Raw genomic sequence first — 19,374 nt, 5'->3', positions numbered from 1 at the left:
GGGTTAAGCAGCGGCTCATATACTGAGGCTACAGTCCTCCTGCAGCGGTCGCAGGTTTGAATCCTGGCCTGTGCACCTTTGCTGCATGTCATTCTCTCTCTACCCCCTTCCTGTCTGTACACTTTGAATAAAGGGCCACTAGTGCCCAAAAAAATCTAAAAAAAAAATAAAAATATTGCAAGTTAAAAACAGTCATCAGCCTTTAAGAGCATCTCTCATGGAAAGTTTGCTAACTGACATCTTTGAATACAATGATCATGTTTTTCTTGAGTCTACCCAATCAGATGTTTGAAATATCACAAATTTGCTGACAAAGTGGTTATTTAGATGCAGACTGATAATAGGTCAGGTTCACTACTATGTCAGCTGTCATATACAATGATAAAAAGCTGATTAGACACATTTACAATTCCTCATGTCTCTTGGGAACAACTATAAACATTAACAGCATTGCAGGAAAAAGTAAGTAAAACCACAGACTATGGTTCAACCAAAGCTTATTGAAGTAAGTAGATTCAATGACACCTGGAGTCGAATTAAATAATGACTTTCGAGTTGTGGGTTAGTTCTACTTCAGTTAATAACATACACAATACACATAATTCAAGTCTACAGGTCATAAGAAGCAGCAGATGATGTGAACCATGACTTGCAAAACAGTCATGCAAAATAATCACAAAGTGTTAAGGTATCTGTCAGTCCACAGTTGGACAAATTGTCTATAGATAGAGACAGTGTAGTTACTGTTGCAAACTTGAGGTTGCCTCAGGCCCCCTTGGTGATCCAAAGCAGTATTGGGAAAATGTTTTCTGGACTGATGATACAAAAGATCAATTGTTCAGGAAGAATGATCCGCACAATGTATGATGTGAATAGGACACAACTTACCAATGTCAAGACATGAACAACAAATGTTAAAGCATGGTAGGGGGAGAATTATGATTGGGATAGCTTTGCTGAATTAGGGCCTGGAAAACATGCCATCATCAAGCAGAAAATTAATTTGCATGTTTACAAAATAATTTGCAGGATAATGTCAGGGTGGCTGTCCACCAAATGAAGCTGATGACATAGGAGGACAATGACCATTGTCCACCACGGAAAGACTCCAGAAACAGAAATGCAATCTTTCGAAGTGGCCCGCCCAGAACCCCTACCTTAACACCACAGGGATGCTAGTGAAGGACATCAAGACAGTCGTTCAGTCACACCAGACAACTCACAAAATCAGCTGAAGCCGTTCAGTAAAGAGGAATTTTGTGCAGCCATAGGGAAAAACCTTGAAACAGCTAGCTATTTACCACTACAGTTCACTTATTTATTCCTACAGCACTATGAATGTTTAATGGGTGTGTTGAATAGAGAAAGAATAAATTGTAGTTATTTGTGTGTTTACGTGCATGTACATAGTTTATGTTTGGCTTCTCTGAATTTAGTCTTTAGAAATTGTCCCATACTTGAAGAACACACAGCATTTGCACATTTCAAAGTCCTTAAGCATGAGTATGAGATGGGGATGGTGGCTATGTGAGTCCAGAGTCTTTCTGATCATATCACACGGCTGCAATAAAACACTGCAATAAGTGGCTTTGATATTGATCTTAATTGTGGTACAGTCTTATAAAAGGAAAACATATTTGCTTGAAGGAGCTTCATGATTAGTGGATAACGGCAGTTCACCATTTCCAGAATGACGAAGCTGTTGTGGGTTGTGTGTCTGCAGCTTTGGTGTCTACATGGTGGTGGGAGCAACTGGGCTAATGGACAGGAGGATTTTATGCTTCTTGCAGGTCCTCTGATAGAGCAGGTGTCACCAGGCACAGGCAGAGGGGGGAGTGATGCCTTTGACTGCAGTCGTCCTATACCTTCTGGCTCTAAACAGTACTTTGAGTACCTCCAGAGCAGAGGGGTGACCCATTTCAAAGTGCCACTGTCATGGACTCAACTTCTTCCCATGGGCGTCTCCAGTCAACCCCAACAGGATGTGGTGAGGTGTTACCGGACCCTGCTGGAGCAGCTGCTGCACGTGGGCCTTCAGCCTCTTATCATCCTCCACAGATCAGCAGTTTCAGACTCTCTGAGATCACGGTATGGAGGCTGGGAGAGTCAGGAGCTTGTAAAGGTGTTTCAGCAGTATGCTGAGTTTTCCTTCCAGGAGTTTGGAGCACTGGCACAGACATGGGTGACACTGAGTCACCTGGATGACATTTGGCTTGATGGGGAGCCTGCCGATGCTCCCCGTCTTCTGCAAAACATCCTCCAGCTCAACAAGAACCTTCACCGGATCTACCATCAACACTTTCCTGACAAAGGTGAAAGAAAACTATTTGCTTACTTGTTTGTACTTTTTAATAGATTTTCTGATTTTATGTATGTATATATATATATATATATATATATATATATATATATATATATATATATATATATATATATATATATATATATATATATATATATATGTATGTATTTAGTCAGCCACCAATTGTGCAAGTTCTCCCACTCAAAAAGATGAGAGAGGCCTGTTATTTTCATCATAGGTTCATTTCAACTACGAGAGACAGAAAGGTGGAGGACAGGGTGGAAAGAATCCAGGAAATCACATTGTAGGATTTTTACTGAATGAAATGGTAAATTCCTCTGTAAAATAAGTATATGGTCACCTACAAACAAGCAAGATGTCTGGCTTTCACAGACCTGTAACTTCTTCTTTAAGAGGCTCCTCTGTCCTCCACTCGTTACTTGTATTAATGGCACCTGTTTTAACTGGTTATCAGTATAAAAGACACCTGTCAACAACCTCAAACAGTCACACTCCAGACTCCACTATGGCCAAGACCAAAGAGCTGTCAAAGGACGTGAGAAACAAAATTGTAGAACTGCACCAGTTTGGGAAAACTGAATCTGCAATAGGTAAGCAGCTTGGTGTGAAGAAATCAACTGTGGGAGCAATTATTAGAAAAATGGAAAACATACAAGACCACTGATAATCTCCCTCCATCTGCGACTCCACGCAAGATCTCACCCCGTGGGGTAAAAATGATCACAAGAACGGTGAGTAAAGATCCCAGAACCACACGGGGACCTAGTGAATGACCTGCAGAGAGCTGGGACCAAAGTAACAAAGGTTCCATCAGTAACACATTACGCCGCCAGGGACTCAGATCCTGCAGGGCCAGACGTGTCTCCCTGCTGAAGCCAGTACATCTCCAGGCCCGTCTGAAGTTTCCTAGAGAGCATTTGGATGATGCAGAAGAGGATTGGGAGAATGTTATATGGTAAGATGAAACCAAAATAGAACTTTTTGTTAGAAACACAACTTGTCGTGTTTGAAGGAGAAAGAAAGCTGAGTTGCATCCAAATAACACCATACACACTGTGAAGCATGGGGGTGGAAACATCATGCTTTGGGGATGTTTTTCTGCCAAGGGACCAGGACGGCTGATCCGTGTCAGGGAAAGAATGAATGGGGCCATGTATCGTGAGATTTTGAGTGAAAACCTCCTTCCATCAGCAAGGGCATTGAAGATGAAACGTGGCTGGGTCTTTCAGCAGGACAATGATCCCAAACACACCACCAGGGCAACGAAGGAGTGGCTTCGTAAGAAACATTTCAAGGTCCTGGAGTGGCCTAGCCAGTCTCCGGATCTCAACCCCATAGAAAATATTTGGAGGGAGTTGAAAGTCGGTGTTGCCCAGCGACAGCCCCAAAACATCAGTGCTCTAGAGGAGATCTGCATGGAGGAACGGGCCAAAGTACCAGCAACAGTGTGTGAAAACCTTGTGAAGACTTACAGAAAACATTTGACCTCTGTCATTGCCAACAAAGGGTATATAACAAGTATTGAGATTAACTTTTGTTATTGAACAAATACTTATTTTCCACTATAATTTGCAAATACATTCTTTAAAAATCAGACAATGTGATTTTCTGGATTTTTTTTTTAATTTTGTCTCTCATAGTTGAGATATACCTCTTATATTTTTAAGTGGGAGAACTTGCACTACTGGTTTTCTTCAGTAAAAGACCATTTCTATGTGTATTGTTGACATGAGTGAAAATGAAAACTACGTCATGACCAGCTAATACGAAAACCCTTGACCGACTTCTTCATAACAGATTGCATGTCTAAATCTTATCAATCCTATGTTGATAATCAATCCATGTGAGATCAGCAAAGCTATCTCGTCCTTGTAAAGTTGTGCCGGATAAGCATTTTTTTATTCCCAGCAGACAAATTGCCCTGACATGGTATATAAAGCACCTATTCCCCAGATTACATCATGTCAAAGGTGTTTTTAATGCTTGGCAGGAAGACGTCTGTCAGTTGGGTTGAAAGCTACAGATGTGACGATACTTTCACATATTAAAGCCTCAACAAATGTAAGCCAAACATTTCATATTTACTATATAAATCCATGTGTTGATTGATATAAAAATTTAAAATGGAAAAAAGAAAAAACCTACTTGAAAGCAGTGTTGTAAACTTTCAGACGTATTTAATGGTTATGTTGCAATGTTTTAAACTCCTGTCAAGGAGGTCGTGTGTGCTTAGCTTCGTTTGTTTTATTGTCTCTTTGTTATTAAAAGTAGAGATGGCTCAACATTTTTTTGTACGCTGCTGGGGCAGTGATGGGTAAAAAAAATCTTAATATCTTCAACTTTGCCGCCTCCAGATCCTTTTCCTGTCCGTCTCCAAGCCCTACAGAGGGGCTGCTCTCACTACTGTCCTGTAAGCTTTTCATTCACTCTCATGCTACTCTACTATCACTCCATCCTGCTGACACTGTCTTCATCATCTCTGTTCCACACTCACCATTGCTCTGCACAGCTGAGATCTAGAAATTAAATTCCTGCACCCTCTTTACCCCTTCTCTTTGCATCTTTACTGTTCCACCTGCTTCCCTTTCATGTACACACATATTTTCTGCCTTCCTGCAACTGACATTCATTCCTCTCATCTGTTGTGCATATCTCCTTCTCTCCAGTTTTCTTTCACCAGCTCCCTACTCTCACTACAGATCTCAAAGTCATCTTTAAACATCATAGACCATGGAGAATCCTGCCTGACTTCATCTCATCCTTGATGAAGTCTCACATCCACCTGAAACCCCTCTGTTACGCCTACTACACACCTCACTTCTGTCCTGCTGCCCTTAGGCATGTCCTGTACCACTCCATTTTTTAACTCACTCCTCGTGTCCCCACTCCCTGGGCACTCTGCCACACGCTTTCTATAATCTAAATTCAAGGAATTCATTTCAGTGCCAGCAATGTTTAGTTTTCGCTCAGAGGCATGAGTATGATGTCATTCTGTGCTGTTTCTCTCCTTCCGACAAGGTGGATTTCTTGGCAGTACACTTTGAATATAACTGTGCCTCAACTGGAAACTTTGTCCAGGAGTTGAGCACCTTGCAGGTACAGTTAATGCTATAGTGTGTGAGTTTTTTTTGTTCTGCTTTTCACATTATGAGTATAATTCAAGCACATGTATGTTATTGTGTTGTAGATATCCAGTGGGAACTTACCCATCCTCATGTACAACATAAATGATCATAATTGTTCCCACAGTCAGCACCAGCTTCTTGGAGATTTACTGCATGGTAAGTACCAGTATAGCACACATGATGTTTGTAATGAAATTATCTATAAAACCAGCTTCTTGGAGATTTATTGCATAGTATCAAGCTATTACAATGGGAAGGAGGAATTTTGCAACTGTGTCAGAGATTGCAGTTCCCCACTGAAATGAGTGGAATGAGTGCACAGAAGCAAGTGGAAACAAGGCGTAAAATCAAAACAGGGGACAAAAAGAGTTGAAGAGGAGAAGAAAATCTCCACTTTGTGTACAAAAGTATGAGACAGTAAATGACATGTTTAAAAACAGACTTCCTCAAAAAAAGATTGCGAGGGATCTGTGCATTTCTTGTTACAGTACAGTGTAAAGCTAGAGGATTGGAAAGTTATTAAACAGTCTCAGAAATGTATGTGTCTTCAACTTATCACAGTCCTACAGAACAATGCCTTAAATATTGTGGGATTTGACATGAAGGACGTATTAGGCAAGCTGGACATGAAGGATGCTCCAATCAGGTAAGAACTGATGTCACAGATTCATATGTATTGTCAGCGGGGGTTAAGTTGGGCTGTCCGGGGACTGAGCCCCTGCATCATGAATCCCATCTACATCCACACTAAACGTTTCTCATGATTCTCAGTTCTGAATAATTATAAGATATATATTTTTAACATCTACAACAGTTCAACTCCTTTATAGTTTTTCTACGGCAGTCAAATATCGGATACGACCAACTTAACTTACCTATCTGAGCTCTGCTTAGAACTCTGATCAGTATTCTACAGAGGTGAACCTATATAATATTTTTGAGTGACAGAGATCTTGTCACACGTCAGTCTCAATCAGTTTAAAGAGCAGTTGTAAGATGTACAATGTGATGCAATGTATGTGTGACATTGAAAAGAGGTGATGAAATGAGTAACAACACCAAGACTGTAATGAATGTCTTTCTTTGGTGAGTTTTGAAGAGGAGCAGGAAAGCAATGAAGTGAGTTTCTGATTCACCAAAAGGATAAAGGACCATTCTACTGCACTTTAGAACAATGAGGCGTTAGACCAGGTCCAGTCTGAAAACCAGACTGGTTTAAAACTACCAAACCCTGGATTGGATTATTTCTTAAATAATAAAGAATAAATTTAACACAGTTTCTGATTTGTGAAACATTTATTCTACTTGTGAAAATATAAAATAGATAGACATTTTTGATAGTTAGACTAATATTTTGCAAAACCAGGATTTTTATTCAAAGAATTAAGACCATTTCTGATATAACATGAATGTTTAAAAAAAAATTATAATGAACTTGCCAGTACTCGCATTTCCATTACATTTCTTTGCAAAAGAAAAGCGAAACTGAGACAGCAATAAAGGTACCACTGCAGGGATAGGTGTTTCCGGTGAACAGTGTTTTTCTCAGTATGAGCGTAAGTTTCCTAGTTCTCGCTCCGTAACTCCGTAACTTACCGTATCTCCTCCTTTGAGACTGTTCTTCAAAACAATGAAAAAAAGTTCTTGACTCTTAAGATGATGGACAAAAAAAGAATAGTCTTTAACAAATTATTGCGATTGCCGCCACCACTGTTGAGCAGTGGCGTATTTGGGGGGTGTCTGGCTACCCCGACACAATAACTTTTTTTTTTTTAATTATGGAATATTGACATGATTGATGATTGACATGTCTGAATAATCCATTTGTGAAAGTGTAAAAAAGTTATTGAAATATTTTAGGCAGTTTTTTTCAAATTAGGCACGTTTCCATTACAGTATTATCTTTGCAACATTTAGGTTTTGCAAAAATCTATGGGTAATGGAAATGAAGCTAGTATCGCACACACGTTATTTAATATTTAAAAACAAGGGTCCAACTGAAAAAAAATAGTAGTAGTCAGTTCAAGGGGTAGGAGTTTTTTACTTCTTCCTACTCCTTTTTCGAGCATATTTATGAATTCTCATCTACTTTGTTTACGATGGTACATTTAATATTTAGTGATTATTATTGTTCTTTTTTATTTAATTAATTCTGGTGTTTTATTTAAATTTTTTGTGCTTATGTTCGAAATAAAAGATATCAATAAAAAAAAACAATCAACCACTGACTGTCAGTATTTATTCATCAATGTTAACATTGTCTTGTCCTTTTTCAAAAGCCATGGTAGTCCAGATTACATCAGCATGACAGCTTTCAAGAACAGCTATCAGAATGTCTGGGATAAGTTTGAGGACCAAACCACAACAGAGCGGGATCGTTTCCTCACAGAATCTTTCCCCTCCGACTTCAAATGGGCCACCTCAACTGAGTCTTTCAAGGTGGAAGGCGGATGGACGGAGGGCATGAAAGGAGAGACCATTTGGGATCGCTTTGGTCATGAAGGCTTAGCCTTTGCAAATCAAACAGCTGATCTTGCTTGTGATAGTTACAACAAGGTGGATTACGATGTCTACCTTCTGAGAGGACTTCAAGTCAGCACCTACCAGTTTTCCATCTCCTGGGCTCGTATGTTTCCCTCAGGTCACAGAGACAGTCAATCAGAGAAAGGTGCTGTCTACTATGACAAGCTGATCAATAGTCTCATTGACTCTGGCATACAACCTGTTATCACTCTCTACCACTGGGATCTGCCCCAAGCTCTCCAAAATGACGGTGGATGGACCAACACTTCCATTGTGGAACATTTCAAAGACTATGCAGACTTTTGCTTTGCCAGGTTTGGGGACAGGGTCAAAACCTGGAACACATTCAGTAGCCCCTGGGTGGTGAGCCATGCTGGGTATGGCACCGGCGAGCATCCTCCTGGAGTAAAGGACTATGTCAGTTCTTCCTATGAGGTAAGAAGACTTGTTGCTAAGTTGAAAAAAATATAAAATTCTGTTTCATTTTTACCTAAGTAACTTTCCTTTATCTTTTACTCCTACATTTCTAGGTTACTCATAATATTATCAAGTCCCATGCCGAGGCTTGGCACGTCTACAACAACAAGTACAGGAAGACACAGGGAGGGAAAGTGGGCATTGCTTTAAATTCTGACTGGGCATTACCTATGAACTCATCCAAATCTGAAGACGTCGCAGCTGCAGATCGCTACCTGCAATTCATGTTGGGCTGGTTTGCGCACCCCATATTTGTAGATGGAGATTATCCTGCTGCACTTAAAACTCAGATTGAAAAGAAAAGAAATAAGTGTCCAGACTCTGTGCCAGCAATTCTTCCAGCTTTCAGTCCTGAGGAGAAGCAGAGGATAGTTGGAACTGCTGACTTTTTTGGTTTGAACCACTATACTTCCCGTTTGGTCAACAGCAGTGAAGGTGGGTGCAACCCTGGTCCTGAAGGTGTGGGAGACTTCCAGACAGATGTGGACCCCACATGGTCTCCGACAGCCTCTCACTGGATCTATTCTTTACCGTGGGGACTGCGAAGGCTTCTAAACTACATTTCAACTGAATACTTGAATGTTACCAAAGTGCCTATCTACATAACTGGGAATGGGATGCCAACAGAGTACAGTGGGGATAACCTAAACGACACCAGCAGAGTGGAGTACATGAGGAGCTATATCAATGAAGCCCTAAAAGGTTAGTGTCCTTAAGTGAACTCTTTTAAAAGGAACCCTGGCTATTAAGACATGTAGGTCTTAAAAGATAGATGTTGGTATCAATTATAACAATGTGATATAAAAAACCTTTTTGATGTCTTCGTTTTTATAAAATTTGAAAATATAATTTAACATGTAGGTCGCCATTGTTGCTTACATTCTGGGTAGTGACGTCACACGGTGGCTCCTGCTAACCCCCGAACACTGTTCTGACACCCAGAAACAGATCAAAACACAGCTAAACAGGTGACGGCGCACCAGAAACACAGATCAAAACACAGCTGAACATTAAGGTGACGGCGAACCGACAAAAAAGTAAAAAAAAAAAAAAAAAAAAAGTACAGCACCATACAGCATGAACTACAAAACACCATAAAACTCAGAGACTAACAGACCACACGTTTCAACTAGCAGATAGCCGATGCTACAATAAAAACCCCAGCCAGATCTGGCGTCATTAAGTTAAATAAAGATGTTCTTGCCTATATGAAGCGAAGTCTGCGCCTCCCGTTTTGTCAAAGTCCCGGGCCAGTCCCCTCAGCCTCTGGTCTGTCATCAAACGGTGGACCCAGCACCCGAAGCCGGTTTTAGGGGGGGGCAGGGGTGGGCTATGCTCACCGGCGTCTCCATCCCGGCCAGAGCGGAGAGCGCAGAGCGGAGAGCGGGTGGCGGAGAGCGGAGAGCGGAGCGCTGCAGGCTCTAAGCCCCGGCTACGCCGTCTACGCCGTAGCCTACGCCGTCTACGCCGTAGGCTACGCCGTCTACGCAGGAGCCTAATGCACTGGTAAGATGCTCACGACATTGATCATTTTTGCAGATCTCCCGTGCATCACAGAACTTTGATCCAGTTTGCCTGAACCGAGACGTCTTATGGGCTCCCTCGTCAGCCTCCACGGCCGGGAGATGCTGCTCAACTATGTTTTAGATACCTGTCCCAGTTAAACTAACGCGGCTTATCCGCCCAGAGCCACCGTTGTACGTCATCGCCCCCAGAATACATTGCGCAGGTAGAACATGGCGCCTCCCGCAGGTAAAAATATGTGATAAACATTGTAGATTTTTAAAGCAATTAGATTATTTTATGTGTTTCTAACAACATATTTTAGTATAAGAGAACAATTGTGGCTAATTAGGGACTACAAGTCTTAATAACCAGGGTTCCCTTTAAGCTATGTAGAAATAATATTATACTGGTAATTAATCAAAATGAATGTCTTGTTTTGTGTGTCCATTTTGTAGCAATAATCTCAGATGGAGTAGATGTGAAGAGATTCACAGTCCAATCACTCATGGATGGATTTGAGGGAAAGCAAGGCTACAGCCAAAGATTTGGTCTTCATTATGTTAACTTTGAGGATGGTAATAGAGCAAGAACCCCGAAACTGTCTGCATATTTTTTCTCTCAACTTATCAAGCAAAATGGTTTTCTATCAAGCAGAAATTATGCTTTGAAAGGCTTAGAAATACCAGTTAAGCGACGTTTAACCACTCTGCCACCCTCTGAGGTTCCATCTAAATCAAAGGTAATCTGGGACAAATTCTCTCACCAGTCAAAATTAGAGAGAAAGATGTACCACTACGGCACTTTCCCACAAGAATTCAGCTGGGGCGTTTCCTCTTCATCTTACCAGATTGAAGGAGGCTGGAATGCTGATGGTAAGGGACCCAGCATCTGGGATAACTTCACTCAAAATGGCAATATTCCTGATAATGCTAATGGAAATATAGCTTGTGACAGTTACAACAGACTTGATGAGGACTTCTACATGCTGCGAGCTCTAAAGGTGAAGTCGTACAGGTTTTCCTTGTCCTGGTCCAGGATATTCCCAGATGGTAGACGTACTTCCCTTAACCAGAAGGGTGTTGATTATTACAATAGACTTATTGATGGCCTCTTGGCACATAATATAACCCCTATGGTGACACTGTATCACTGGGACCTTCCTCAGGCTTTGCAAAACATTGGTGGTTGGGACAATGTAGAGATGATTAATATTTTTAATGACTTTTGTGACTTCTGTTTTGCCACCTTTGGCAACAGAGTGAAATTCTGGGTGACCTTCAATCAGCCTCAAACAATTGCTTGGTTAGGATACGGACTTGGGCAGATGCCACCAAATGACAAAAAGAATCCAGGAACTGCACCATATAAAGTTGCACACAACTTAATAAAAGCTCATGCCAAGGCCTATCATACATATAATGACAATTATCGGAACTCCCAAGGTGGTCTAGTATCCATAGCCCTCAATGCCGACTGGGTTGAACCTAAGAACGTTAATGTTTACCGGGAGGTTTTGGCTGCCGACCGTGCAATGCAGTTCCAACTGGGTTGGTTTGCTCATCCTATTTTCAAGAATGGTGATTATCCAGATGCAATGAAATGGCAAGTTGGAAACAAAAGTGAACTCCAAGGTCTTCCAGAGTCAAGACTCCCTTCCTTCACTGAAGAGGAGAAGAATGTCATCAAGGGAACTGCAGACATATTCTGCGTAAATCATTACACCACAAAGATAGTAAGCCATGTTACAGGCCGGCTTTTTCCAAAGTCCTATCAATATGACTGGGACTTTTCAGAATCTGACGAAGTTGATTCACCAACCACTGCCATCAAAAACCAAAGAGCTGTAGCATGGGGCTTGAGAAGACTCCTCAACTGGATCAAGGAGGAATATGGAGATCCTGATATTTACATCACTGAGAACGGAGTGGCTACAGAAGTAAAGACAACTTTGGATGACACTGCCAGAGTGTTTTTTTACAAAACCTATATTGACGAGGCTCTCAAAGGTACATCAACAGATACATCTGATAGTTTGTGTGAAAGATTGTAGTCTTGAAGATTAATTTATGTGTGTTTGTTTAAATGACAGCCTATGAACTTGATGGAGCAAAGGTAAAAGCCTTCATAGCTACATCTCTCATGGATTCTTTTGAGTGGTTAAATGGCAACAAAGTTGGGTTTGGCCTGCACCATGTGGACTTCACTAACCCAAACCGACCAAGAACACCCAAGTATTCTGCTCATTTTTACTACCAAGTCATGAAGGATAATGGTTTCCCCATAACAGAAGATGAGAAGATGTTGTATGGACACTTCCAAAAGGAGTTCATTTGGAGTACTGCAACAGCATCATACCAGGTAAATCCAAACATAACTGATCATTAATAATAATAATAATAATAATAATAATAATAATAATAATAATAATAATAATAATAATAAAACCAGATAAGGAGATATGTCATTGATATAGATATGTCATCTTTTTTATTGTTCTTCATTTACTGTTTCTAGATTGAAGGGGGATGGAGAGCAGATGGGAAAGGTCTCAGCATCTGGGATACCTTTGCTCACACTCCCCTCAAAATCTCTGATGATGATAATGGGGATATAGCTTGTGACAGTTACAATAAAGTAGATGAGGATGTAGCTATGCTGAAACAGCTTAAGGTGACCCACTATCGTTTCTCCATATCGTGGACGCGAGTGCTTCCTGATGGTACCACCAGTTACATTAATGAGGCTGGACTAAGGTACTACCACAGACTGGTGGATGCTCTGCTTGCTGCAAACATCGAGCCTCATGTAAGTATAACTATTCTTTGCTTTTAAAAAATATCATATTTACTTGTCAAATTTTGTAAACCTTAACTGTTTTCCTTTTGTATCAGGTCACTATGTACCATTGGGACCTTCCTCAAGCTCTGCAGGATAATGGAGGCTGGAAGAATGAGACTATTGTTGACAAATTCAGGGAATATGCTGATGTCATCTTTAGTCGTTTTGGCCAAAAAGTGAAATTTTGGATCACCATCAATGAGCCATACAATATAGCCATGGTAGGCCATGGCTATGGAGTAGCTGCCCCAGGTGTGTATGTGGGATGTTCTGTAAGTTTGAATGCTGGCAATGTCAGGAAATCAAAGTTGTGGCCAGGTTATGGATTTGTGTTTAAAAAAAATTTAAAAATTTTTCGACGAGACTTACAAAACAAATTAACAAAAAACATACTTGCTACATGAATGTCTTTTATACCATGTGTTTTTACAGGGATCAGTTTGCAACCAGGCACCTTACCTTATATTGTTGGTCACAACCTCCTTAAAGCTCATGCTGAAGTCTGGCACCTCTATAATGACAAATATCGGGCTGAACAAAAAGGAATGATCTCTATCACTATTAACTCTGACTGGTCAGAACCCAGAAACCCTTATAAACAAGAGGACATTGATGCTGCCAGACGTGTGGTGCAGGTACTGTATGCCAAGGCCCCTTGTTTTTACATGTCAGTTCATATCACTGATAGCTGTTGTGTTTCTCGCTCTCTGTGCAGTTCTACATTGGCTGGTTTGCTCATCCCATATTTAATGGTGATTACAATGATGTGATGAAGACAATCATTCGAGAGCGAAGTCTTGCGGCTGGTTTACCCAAATCTCGGTATTATAAAATATATCATTAAAACATGAAGGACGACTTTCATGACTTATAAGTAGCTTAGTTATAATTGATCTGTTTTTATAAGTCTAAAGTACAGCTGCATAAATAAATAATACACTTCCTTTCTTATTAAACACATCCAGTTGTAGCTTCTACTTATTTGTAGTTCACATTACATTTTGAAATGAAGTGTTACTTTAAATTCTCCAGGCTGCCTGAGTTTACTCCTGATGAGATTAAGAGAATTAAAGGCACCTATGATTATTTTGGATTCAATCATTACACGACTGTTCTGGCATACCCTGTAGACTACAGAAACCTCCAGCATTATGATGCAGACCGGTGAGTAAGCAGCATGACCAATCCATTCATCCATCCATCAATCTTCTGCCACTTCTGCATTGTACACCATGAATATACAGCATTTTGGAACATTTTCATAGAATTCCATGGTATTTGATTCAAACATTGTGCCTTATTCATGATGTACCTGATTTTAACTTTGAATCTTAATTATTTTAATGTGACAGGGGAGCAGGGACAGTTGTTGATCGTACCTGGCTGGACTCAGGTTCTGGCTGGCTGAAGATGACACCATTTGGAATGCGCCGAATACTGAACTTCATTAAGGAGGAGTATGGAAATCCCCCAATCATCATCACTGAGAATGGTGTCTCAGAGCGAGGACCTGTTGATCTGAATGATACACACAGAGTTTACTTCTATGAAAAATACATCAACCAAGTGCTGAAAGGTATTGAAGGAATTGTTGAATCAACTGTATCTACGGTGTAAACTGGGCAGTTAAGGAAAAACAAAGAAAAGATAAAGTAAATCTTTTCTTTTTCTTTTTCTTCCAGCTTACCTACTTGATGGCGTGGACATCCGTGGCTACACAGCTTGGTCACTGATGGACAACTTGGAGTGGGCCACTGGATTTGCAGAGAGATTTGGCCTTTTCTATGTTAATCGCTCAGACCCTAAACTACCTCGGGTTGCCAGAGCCTCTGTGTCCTTGTACTCTACCGTTATCAACTGCAACGGATTCCCTGACCCTGCATTAGGACCCAATGATTGTGTGAACCCCACTCCTGAAGGTAAACAAATAAGATTTCCTCAGAGATATGTTGTACAATCAGTTAGCATGTGGCTAACTTAGCTGTACTTTAACCAGAAGTAAAAATAAGGCTAGAACCAGCCACAATAGCACTTCACAAGAAAACATCTCAGATAATACAGTCTTAAACATCAAATCAAATCAAATCAAATCAAATCAAATCACCACTTCTCTTTATTAACTGTCTCTAAATTCAAATGATACTTAAATTGTCCAAGTCTGCAATCAACCATAACAGCAAATTGATAGGTTTCAATGCACTATAGCTGATTTTACCTACACCAAATCACCTAAACTCATTACAATTTTAAGTAATGCAGAAAGAAAGCTATTTTTTTCAGTAGCGAAGACAACTAGGTGTGATAGTCAGGCAAAAATTAAAGACACATTTCTCCCCAGGATTTGATCAACCTAAACTGTTTAGCTTAAAGATGACCCTGATTATAGTAACACGATAAGCACAAATTTACATAATTGGTAGTTGGGGTAAGCAATTTCTGCATGATGTCACATCTATTGATATTTCAAGATAGACCCTTTCCTCACAATTGCAATGAATGACTGTAGCGTCTTTCATGCTGTTTTTGTTAGCATTTAAGCTGGTTCAGTTGATCACCGGTTCTCGGATCAGTGAAGATGGTTTAAACTGAAAATTTCTAGTATAGCACCAGGGCTCTCAAGTTCGTGCATTTCAACAAGTTCACACGCCCTCACGCCACACATGGCATTTCTCACGCTGAGGAATTAACTCCACCGCACAGTAACTCGAACAGCACATCTTACAATAGAGTCAAAGGTAGACTACGCAGCTGTCTGGAGTTACCAACCTATCAGCCAATCAGAAAATACAATCTTTTGTTGCTGGGTAAGGTCTGAGTTTAACCTTCAAGCGTTGCATGAATGCATAGCGCAGGTAACTTAGGTTACAACACACATCACTCTTAAACGCACACACACAGGGACAGAATAACCATCATTGTTAATGTAATTCCAGTAAAATTATATTCATCTACAAATCTATGTATACAAAGAGTTTGGTATTTTGATTGACATGCGGCTATATCTGTCACCACTTTAGCTACTTAGAAATGTCTTTACTTGATTCCTGAGCTTTGCATGATGATCTAACAGAGGATGGGATGGTCATTCTTATTTTTAACGTTTTGTGCTGTTAACTATACTAAGATATTCTGTGACCGGTTCTGGACTTTTCTGGAATGGTTGTGGGACAAAGCTTAGCAAAGCAGCCTGAAGCAGCTATCGTTCCCCATAGTTGAAACTTTGTAACTAGGGCTAAGTAGAGGGCACCAGCTAGGGTTGCCACCCGTCCCGTAAAATACGGAATTGTCCTTTATTTGAGAAAAAAATGTTGCGTCCCATATTGAACTAATACAGGACACGATTTGTACCGTATTTTCATTAACTTTTACACCATATTCTAGTTGAATTATTGAAATAAATGAACCTTTACACCATATTCTAGTTGAATTATTGAAATAAATTAACTTTTACACCATATTCTAGTTGAATTATTGAAATAAGTTAACTTTTACACAATATTCTAGTTGAATTATTGAAATAAATTAACTTTTACACCATATTCTAGTTGAATTATTGAAATAAATTAACTTTTACACCATATTCTAGTTGAATTATTGAAATAAGTTAACTTTTACACCATATTCTAGTTGAATTATTGAAATAAATTAACTTTTACACCATATTCTAGTTGAATTATTGAAATAAATTAACTTTTACACCATATTCTTCACCTGTAGGCTATATTATACATCTGGGCTGATGTGGACGTACACAGCATAGGAGGATATTTCAGTTGCTAGTATGGTTGGCTGTCTCTACAGTCATGCAAGTTCAATGCTATTAAAGCACTTTAAACTTTAAATCAAAGCATTTAGTTTTTTCATATAAAATAAACACATTTTTATTCAGTTTAGAAGTTTTGGGGCTTTTTTTTGGCTCCTGCGCTGCTGAAATCAGGGCGTCCCTTATTTCTATTTCTGAAAAGTGGCAACCCTAGCACCAGCTGAATTCAGAATCAGAATTAATGTCCAATCACACTAAGCCAACCACACTTAAATGGCTTACTTCTGGTAACTCTAGTGCCAGCTGCTGAAAAATATTCCACTACCGCCTTTAAAGTGCTATCAACAAAGGCAGCACAAAGCTCCATGGTTAGTATTAAGGACTATATGGGTTGGTCAACTAAGTCATAAACACATATTTTAAGCAAAGATCTTTGGACCTCCCTCTTCCCAGCCACCTCCTCTATCATTTCTGGGGGAATACCAAGCCGTTCCCCCGCCAGCCAAGAGACATCATGTGTCTGTCCTGCCCCTCTTCTCCACTGGACATACTGTAAATATGTTACTCTTTGTCTGTTCTTCAGGAACAAGTGTGCCAGTTACTGACAACCCTGTGAGGTTCCTGGGTATGAGGCTGTCGACCAGTGAAGCTGAGACGGGACTGAACACCACATTTTCTCTGCTGATTGTTGCAGCGTGCGGAGCAGTTTGTTTATCTATTTGCTTCATTGCAAAAAGAGTGCGTTCTAAGAAAAGTCACCATAGTGACACAGTTGAAATGGAGAGAAAATTCTAGTTTCATGAGCACATAAACATTTAACTGTACCCGCTGACTCTAAATCCTTCACAAAATACCATCTCCCATAAACAGGGTGAACATCTTCACAACATTGTTACCGCTGTTGGAGTTTTTAAAAATCCATTACATGATAAAATTCTTTATGCAACTATAATAAAAATATCCGTAAAAATCTACTTTGATAAAACTGTGTCAAATGTTTTACTGCATTCAAAGTATACCATCAGTATCATTTGATGACATTATGATTGATAATAACAAATCATATCCTATCAACGTAACCTACCGGATTTGAACTTGGGAAGGCTAAGCCTTGCTGCCGAGCCTGGATATTCGTCTCCACTGTTCATGCGATCTGCAAGATACGCCACTAGGGAGCACTGCAGGACTAAACGGAGCCTTTTGTTCAGAAAGGCGATGAAAACCACTCACCTATGCCTCTCACTTAAAGTTATCAATATATGAACCAATGAAGAAAACAGTTACAGTATTCAACTCATTTGATCATTTGTAACTATATTAACAAGTTTTAATCATGTTGACACGGTAGAAATTGAGAGAAAATGCTAATTGTACAATAGTTAGTAATGTAGTGATGAATCTTGAACCTTGTTTGGAACACCATTGAAATAGTGGTTTGTGAAAATATTAAACCTCTTTTTGAATTTTTTATGTTGTACTGTTTTTTTGTTTCGCTGTTTAATGTTTTCTTTATGTTTCATCTCTTTCCAACAATCCCTACTGCAAGGAACTTGTGGTATGTTTATAAAAGCTTGGTACTGAGATCTTGCTATTTTATTCTGTTTTTTTCCAAACCAGATTTGTTGTGTTTATCTACAGCAATCTTTGAGTTATACCACAGATGCTCAGATGCTTCCTGCTTCCGTGGGTTTTCTCCAAGTACCTTGGCTTCCTCTCACAGTCCAACAATATGTACATTAGGACTAATGGATGATTCTAAATGACTCTGGTGCGTGTGCGTGTGTATGGTTGTTTGTGTACATATGTTGCCCTGTGGCGGACTGGTATGTACCTTACTTATTGGCGATGCACCCCTGCCGTGTGTCCATAATGAGCTGGAATAGGTTCCAGCACACCCCTGTTATCGTAGGCATAGAAAATAAATGAATGAACAATCCACTATTCGTTCATTTCTGATCAATTTTCCAGGTTCTAATGATTAAAAATGATTCCCACATTGTGATGCTGCCAGTACTATGATTCCCTTGGGTATAGTGTGCTCCGGGTGATAATATGGATTTATGTCATGAGGGGTTTTACACTAATAGCCAAAAGATTTAAATCAAGTCCTATTTGACTAAAACACTTGCATCCACTCATGTGGCAGGTCTACCAAATGTATTTTTGAGATCTCTGCATGTTTTTTGTTTTTTTTTAAACAGTTGGGGTTTATTTTTAAAACAATTTTTACTAAATCCCAGCTTTGACAAGTGTTTGGCCCGAGCTCCTTCGGAGTAACCTTTGGCATATTTCAATTTCCAATCTTTCTTTTTTTTTTCACAACCTCTTTCTACTCTTATTTCCCTTTCAGGAATGTGGACTATTTGGTGTTGACTCAAAACATACTCGCTGAAGTTACAGCCTGTAAAGCAACAAAGCAGAGAAAGTAACTTCTGGTTGAATATTCTTTTGCAACAAATTATGTGCCTTCATCCAAAAACTGCTTTATGGGTATTTCTGGATTTTCTTTCCAAGAAGCTTGAATCCTTGAAATTACCCTAAAATGTGGAACATGAAAAGTTATCAGATATGGGGACTAGCTTAAATCAACTGCACTAACGGGTCACACAAAATAAGAGGTTGTTTTAACCATTTATACAAAAAGTTGCACACACACATTGCAGATATTATTGAGCTTTAATTCAAGCTGTGTGGATTTCATCCCAGACTAATACTCAACTTTGCAGCTGCCTAAAATCCTTCTAGAAAACATAATTTTACTCTTGAAAATTTGGACTTTGAAACTGGGAAACTGCTGCTTTAGTTCTTTACAAAAATTG

General features: G+C 39.7%; 1 protein-coding gene across 1 annotated transcript; it reads left to right on the top strand.

The window, feature by feature from the left end:
• The first annotated feature begins 1,675 nt into the window (after positions 1-1,675).
• LOC133446121 (lactase/phlorizin hydrolase-like) lies at positions 1,676-18,023 on the top strand. The gene is made up of 17 exons (XM_061723934.1): positions 1,676-2,312; positions 4,314-4,384; positions 5,342-5,419; positions 5,511-5,604; positions 6,010-6,094; positions 7,728-8,406; positions 8,502-9,150; positions 10,410-11,960; positions 12,044-12,312; positions 12,469-12,759; positions 12,846-13,044; positions 13,225-13,427; positions 13,508-13,614; positions 13,825-13,956; positions 14,145-14,368; positions 14,475-14,711; positions 17,139-18,023. Exons 1-17 carry the CDS (start codon positions 1,691-1,693, stop codon positions 17,348-17,350), a joined length of 5,703 nt encoding a protein of 1,900 aa, XP_061579918.1. The 5' UTR covers positions 1,676-1,690; the 3' UTR covers positions 17,351-18,023.
• The last annotated feature ends 1,351 nt before the right edge of the window (positions 18,024-19,374 follow it).

Source organism: Cololabis saira, chromosome 6 (assembly GCF_033807715.1).
Source record: "Cololabis saira isolate AMF1-May2022 chromosome 6, fColSai1.1, whole genome shotgun sequence".
NCBI classification, from domain to species: Eukaryota; Metazoa; Chordata; class Actinopteri; order Beloniformes; family Belonidae; genus Cololabis; species Cololabis saira.
Note: the sequence above shows the minus strand (reverse complement) of the source record. Positions and strands in the feature narration are given on the sequence as shown.